The sequence below is a fragment of the Octopus bimaculoides genome, chromosome 15 (genome assembly GCF_046866305.1).
Source record: "Octopus bimaculoides isolate indiv1 chromosome 15, ASM4686630v1, whole genome shotgun sequence".
Classification (NCBI taxonomy): domain Eukaryota; kingdom Metazoa; phylum Mollusca; class Cephalopoda; order Octopoda; family Octopodidae; genus Octopus; species Octopus bimaculoides.
This window is the reverse complement of record NC_142942.1, coordinates 49,917,536-49,925,035: the sequence shown is the minus strand read 5'-3', so window position 1 is coordinate 49,925,035 and position 7,500 is coordinate 49,917,536. Positions and strand designations below refer to the sequence as shown.

Genomic DNA, 7,500 nt, shown 5'->3' with positions numbered 1-7,500 from the left:
TGTGTATCTAATATATATGTATATGTGTATGTATGTATTTATATATATATGTGTATGTGTGTGTGTATGTGTATATATATATATATATATATATATATATGTGTGTGTGTGTGTGTATACACACGTATATATTTATATACATATACACTCATACACACACACAGACATATATACATCCACACATACATAAATATGTGTATTCGTTTATTTACGCATCACCATGTCTATGTGTATGTGCTATGTATATCTAGTAACAACAGCATGTTTATATATATATATATATATATATATATATATACGTTTTGTGTGTGTGTGTAATGTTTATATTTATAATTTTTGTGTTTGTTTGCATGTATGTTATTCATTGTATCTCATTTTCTGCCAAAAAAACATCATCTAAAAATAGGCATTTGTTTAAAAATTCAAATATGTAGAAAGATGTTGGTGCATATTGTATGTAAAAAGTACATGTATGTACCACGTACACTTCTCATCTATACATAGGTGTATGTCTATAATAGTAGGTATGCGTGTAGGCATACATACATACATACATACATACATGTACATATATACACACACTCATGTCCAAAATACTTGCATATATGTTCGTATATGTTACGGACAAATACACATACATATCTATGACATATACGCACTCACACGCACACAGATATACACGTATGACATATATATATAGATACATGAAATTCTGTGTGTGAATGTTTACAATTGTTTGTTTTTTTTCTATCATTTATTTGATTACTTTTCATAGCCACATCTCTCATTATTTCTCTTTTCTTTTTTCTCTCCCTTTTCTTCTCTCCCCAAATTTCTTTAGCTGTCCAGCGAGGACGCGTGCCGCCAACACAACATCCCGGATTTCCCGGACAGATGGCTCTTACGAATGGAGACCCGCTAAACGGACATACGTACCTGTCAAGCTTCATATCAATGCTGATTCGGGCCGAGCCCTACCCTACGTCACGCTACGGTCAGTGCATGCAACCAAACAATATAATGGGCATTGAGAACATTTGTGAACTAGCGGCCAGATTGTTGTTCAGTGCGGTCGAATGGGCACGAAATATCCCCTTTTTTCCGGACCTTCAGGTTGCAGATCAAGTAGCTCTCTTACGGCTCAGTTGGAGCGAATTGTTCGTTTTAAATGCTGCCCAGTGCTCTATGCCGTTACATGTAGCACCGCTGTTAGCTGCTGCTGGGCTTCATGCTAGCCCAATGGCAGCTGACAGAGTTGTAGCTTTCATGGATCATATAAGAATATTTCAGGAACAAGTTGAAAAATTAAAGGCACTTCACGTCGATTCGGCGGAGTATAGTTGTTTGAAAGCGATCGTGCTATTTAGTTCAGGTAAGTTTAAGTTTATTAATTTTCATCAGAAATATCTTTTTTATCTTCTGTAAATTTATTTCAATTTTCTTGAATTTTGTCCATTATTTGATCATCTTTTTTCCTTTTTTTTTTTATGTACGTCTGTGTATGTCAAATGTTCTTTGTATCGTAATTTTTTTTCTTGTATGGAAAATTAAATCTCTGTTTTCAGCCATATTTTTTGATGTAGGGGTTTTGTAAAATGACGTATGACAAAACTTGCTTCCATGATATTGTCGAGAATAACGATGGTGGTGATGATGATGCTGATGGTGGTGATAAAATTAGAAGCAATCATAAGAAATAGTTTTAATAATGATAATAATAATAATAATAATAATAATAATAATATAGTGATTTCTAAATTAGATGCAAAACCCAAATTATGACGATAACGTTAGCAACAATCCTATAAGTGGTGGTAGTGGTGGTGGTGGTGGTGGTGGTAGTAGTAGTAGTAGAAGAGTTGATGGTTTCATAGGGGCTTAGATGAGGGGGGACATCATAAGGACAGTAATAAAAATTATTATTATTATTATAGCGACAATTTCCAGAATTGGGTACAAAGACAGCCCACCTTCCCTCGCTCATATCATCAATTTAACAAGGCAATGGGATCGCCACAGTACTTGATTTATTATAACTTTTCCCCAGTTATATAACAGGTACCGCCTTGCATTGGTCACGAATCTGTTCGTAACGTCGAGAGGAAATCAAGTAGTAATGGTGCGTGGAGAATTGCCATGACAGAAATTTTGCAAGACGGAACGAGTTTGCTTTCGGGTTCCATTGTCGAAAAGATGTGCCACCCCCCACCTCCACCATTCCGCTTCAGAAATTCACGCCACCTTCTTTTTTCCGTGCCTCTCTAAATAATAAGACCGCGTGCTCGAGTGTTATAAAGTTTGAATCTACTAGTAATATAAATTAGTGCTTTGTTCTCTAATAAAAGAAATTTCTATATCCTTATATCCCAACCCTAGCGGGATTTGAACTCGGGACTTGAAGTTAAAACTTCGCTTAAATTTTATCACAAGTCGTCGTTTTTATTTAGCGTTCAGTGTGTTTCTACCGTATGTTCTGAGCTGTCACTTTTACCAAGTTGACATTGCCATAGAGCTTATTCATTAACAGTATCAAATACAATCAGTGTTATGGTCTTGGTATTTACTTCATCAACCTCCGAAGGGATTAAAGGCCGTTTTGAGATTAACAAGTTCGAGCCCTAGCACGCAGAGTAAACGCTTACTGTGTAGCAAGACATTGAATTAATTCTTCACTCAACTACTTATGTTTTCTAATAATTATGTTAGTTTATAATTTAGACGCACGGTCTGAAATGTATCCTAAATAGAGTTAGCTGATTACATCGACTTTAGTGCATGTTTAGAACCGTGTTTTATCAACCCTCAAAGGGATAAACAGCAAAGCTGACCTCGATAGGAGTTGAACTCAAAACGTAAGCTGTCGGGAAAAATACAGCGGGCAATTTCAGTCTGATACTGTAAAGATTCGTTCAATCTGCTGTTGAGTACATCGACTCTAGTACTTTATTCGTACTTTCATTTATCAACCCCACTAAATGATAAAGGGGGAAGTCGATCTCGGAAATATTTGATCTCAGATCATAATAAAGTGCCAGGACAATACGGCAGGACGTTCTGTCCGACACGATAACGATTCGGCCAACCTGCCTATTCTTATGCCACTGATAATGATTCCTAACGAAAGTACAAAGTCTCACACATTTATAAAGGTTGATACCCTGCGTCTGCTGGTACTCATAATAAACCTTGGAAGGGCATAAGGTCGGCTACTATGGGTTTTGATCTTGGGACAGGAAGAACTTCAAGATTAAATGATGTTAGGGAAGGAAGGAAAGACTTCAAGATTAAATGTAACAGGACATTTTTAAGGCATTCTACACCTTTGTCATCTGCAGCTATAATGTTAACAAAGCGGTATCAGACTACATAACGGGGGATAAAGGAAAGATCACTCTGGAGAACGGGGGATCAAGGAAAGATAACTCCTGGAGGCAGGAGAGCATTCTTTATACTAAGCACCTAGCTTGGGCTCTCCTGTTGGTAGGTGGGAACATCGTGGCGTAGGATGTGTCCTGGGCATTTTAAACCTGACACTGCTGATCGCTCCCCGGATCTGAACACAGATCATTTCTTCAAAACAGAAAGAGAGGATGAGAAAGAAAAATGAGAAGGAAATTCGATTCCGTCACTAGCTTGGTATTTTGTTTATAGACTCAGAAACAATAAAAAAGCAAAGTTATCTCGACGGGATTTGAACTCGTAACGGATACACCAAAGCAAGAGAAGAGTGTGAATGCTAGGTAGATGGGGTCATTATTAAAAATTTTAACTAAATGTTGGTAAATATTTGATAAAAAGGATGGTTTGTTGGTCGATTATGTGACGAATACCCAACTTTTTTTCACCGGTATCATCATCCTCTGTACAAATAGATGGAAATGAAAGTTCAGCTCGTCAGTATATGATCTGAAACGCATGTACGTATTCAAGGTCACACTTATCGTGTAACAGATGATGTTTAAGGAGTCACTGACTTCCCTAGGATAACAACGGTGAAATTGAGCTTCTTGGTGGTAACTGTGCTGGTTGGTAATGGCAGTGCAAGTCCTTGATACTGTTTTTATTTAGAATTCATTCTTCTTCTTTTTCAAAACTGGATCGTCTTATATGAATCTTTTTTATTCTTTGTGTTCAAACGTTACTTCTGTATTATTGTGGCTATCCAGGGCCATTAAAATGAAGTGCCAGTCAAATTACTAAGGTCGATTGTATGAACCACCCCTTCTCAAATTGCTGGCCTTCACCCTAAATTATTATTATTATTATTATTATTATTATTATTATTATTATTATTATTACCACCAGGGTGACGAGCTGGAGGGTAGCGTGAAGTCTTAATCGTTAGCTCCCCGGACAAAAAGGCTTAGCGCCATTTCGTCCGTCTTTACGTTCTTAGTTCTGCCGAGGTCGACTTTGCTGCGTTTCGTCCTTTCGGTATTGATAAAATAAATATCAGTCAAGAACTTATCCCCTTAATTTCCAATCTTGTGCCTTTCGTAAAAAGGATCATCATTATTTCCAATTCAATTTTCATATAATTTTTTTTTTTAAATCCACAAATGTTTTGGCGGGAAAATAAGTGGTTGATTAGAACAGTCAGTTCTGATTTGAACTTGGAACATTAAAGCCTGACGAAATGTTGCTAACGATTCTGCCAGCTCGCCGCCTTAACAATAATAATCCTTTCTACTATAAGCACAAGGCCTGAAATTTTGGAGGAGGACAGTAGTCGATCACATAAACCTCAGTATTTCACTGGCACTTGATTTATCGACCCTGAAAGGATTATTGTGTATATACATCTATACTATATAAATTTTCAATACTCATTTTGTTGTGTGTCATTCGGCTTAACATACTTGAGTAGTTTAACCTCATTTTTATAGTGCATTTTCTATTTTTATTTATTTATTTATTTTATTTTCGTTAATTGAAATACCACCGGTGGTGAGATGAATCTACAGCCCCCCCCCCCCCCGCCCCATTATAGTAAGAAGAAAATGGGTTCGATAAAGTAAGAATACTAATAAAGTGCACTAGTCTATTTAATTGGTTTGTCTAAAGAGGCGTCACCATCATCATCATCATCATCATCATCTCGGAATATTTTTCACACATGAATGTGTTTAGTGGTAAAGGCCTTCAGAAACACTCGGTGCAATTGTGTACGTATGTGTGCGTGTATGCATGTATGTATGTATGTATATGCTCATATACACTCCGCATGCGCATGCGTTGGTGCGCAAAAGGCAATTTTTGGATGGCCATAATGACGGCGATGTTTGTGGTATTGCTGGCGGCGGTGGTGGTGGTGTTTAATATTATATATATATATATATATATATATATATATATATATATATATATATAGGGAATATGGTGGAATTCATAAATTTAAACAATAGAAAAGTTAATTGAAATATCTAAGTTGTCTGTGTATACATACATACATACTCACGTGTATATATGTGTAGAAAATATACGCACGCAGATGTTTGTGTACACGTGTGTGTATAATATATATATATATATATATATATATACACACACACTTATAGATATACACAAACGCACATACATGCACACATATACACTCACATATAGATAGATAGATTGCTAGATAGACAGACAGATATATATATATATATATATATATATATATATATATAAACACATATAGTGGAAACACGTACGTAACGCACTGACACGCGTATATACATACACACACATACAATAAAACATAGACGTTCTCTCTTTGATGTCAGGAATCAATTGCAGTTATCTTTGTATAATTACTGTTATGTTTACCGTTTATATCCGTTTATGTTGTTGTTTAGTCTGTCTATTTACATACTTTCAACAGGGCCATTTGTTTTATTTTGTCTGGACTTCACTCCGTCGTCTCTATCTATCTATCTATCTAGCTATCCCCCTCTCTCTCTATCCCCCTTTTTTTAATCAGGATACGGTACTACAGGTGGTTTTAGTTAGACTGTGCATATTTTATGTAAGTTCGTATATCTTAAGGTATATACAAATTTATCGTGTATATATATATATATATATATATATATATATATATGTAATGTGTGTATGCATACATGTATATTATACGAGGTGAGTTCAAAAACTGTCCGATTTTAGTTTTTCCCGCCAAAACTAATGCCGCGTGGGCAAAAGAAGTTCAATTCCGCCGAAGTCTACTTTGCTTTTCATCCTTTCGGGGTCGATAAATTAAGCCCCAGCAAAACATTGGAGTCGATGTAATCGACTTGTCCCTTCCCCTCAATATTTGAGGCATGTGTCTCCAGTAAAAAGGATTATTATTATTATTGAGTGAGAGAGCAGTGCATGCCATCAAAGTGACACTGGGGTACAAATATACGAAGCCCATTATATCCATCATGACTACCCGTCTAAGGGTACACCAGGTACATGCATCACAACCACATGTGCACGACATGGTGATCTCAAATCAAGATAAACAGCGCATGACCTCGCAGGTGGCGCCCAGTTAGAATTTTCTTCAGGTCGAGTAGCCCATCCAGCTCAAAAGGTCCCTGAATAAGGTTTGTTTAAGGATGTTGAGCAAAACACCCATGTTTTCAAAGGTGAATTATTCAAACCCCTAATAATTCCTCTCAACACATGGCTATGATGCTCCCCCACTACTTCTGCTCACGATCAGAGATGCACATGTTGTTGTTATTATTATTATTATTATTATTATTATTATTATTATTTGGTACAAAGGACTTCAATAACCTAAGGTAGGGTAATGAGAAATTATGATGTTGATGTTTTTTTGCATGTAGTCAATATCATCTAATGATGAGGAAGAAAATAATGATACAATCCAAAAGGTTGTCATTCGTTGTCCAATGAGTAATCAATAGATGCCTAACACTGCTTGGTAATGATTATTGATTACCCACAAGCCCGAAACTACCTGTGAAACCTGCGTGGTATATTTTATTTGGTGGTTTGAAGGGATGCAAAATTGTCCGTTGATGAATTACGTTTGGAACTCCCATCATGAACACTTACAGCGCCGGAAACAGGTGGTCTCTAATGTGACGGAAAACACTGGTCTCTCTTAGTGAGCCGGAAGTCACTAATTTTTCTGGTGGGTCGCTCGAAATTCTGTGTTCACCAAAAGAGAAACTTCTAAATACGAACACTAGCGAATAGTAGCAGAGAATACCAGAACATGTGATTATGACGTCAGTGGTTTGTAGTAAGTTCAGACGTTTTATGCGTCCGCCAGGCAGTTTGTTGTTCGATCAATTTTTTTTCTTTCTCCATTATTGGTATCTAACAATTTTATCTTCGCTAGAAAACCTTTTCTAATGAATATCAGTAGCACTACACCCTCATAAGGTATGATGAATACATGGTGTATACCTTCCATCAAAGGAGTAAGTTCAAATCGTGATTATTTGTCCATTTACATGCAAATAAAATGAAACTCAGTTTTTGAAAAAACAAAAGTCGGCGTGA

General features: G+C 36.4%; 1 protein-coding gene across 5 annotated transcripts in view; it reads left to right on the top strand.

Annotated features, from left to right (window-relative positions):
- LOC106881841 (nuclear receptor subfamily 2 group F member 1-A) overlaps positions 1 to 7,500 on the top strand; it is a 113,848-nt gene that overhangs the window by 33,869 nt on the left and 72,479 nt on the right. For all 5 annotated transcript variants that reach the window (XM_089363836.1, XM_052973307.2, XM_089363837.1 and 2 more), the window contains exon 2: positions 842 to 1,372. In XM_089363836.1, coding sequence (XP_089219962.1) covers positions 842 to 1,372 — 531 coding nt within the window. The remainder of the gene's footprint in view (positions 1 to 841; positions 1,373 to 7,500) is intronic.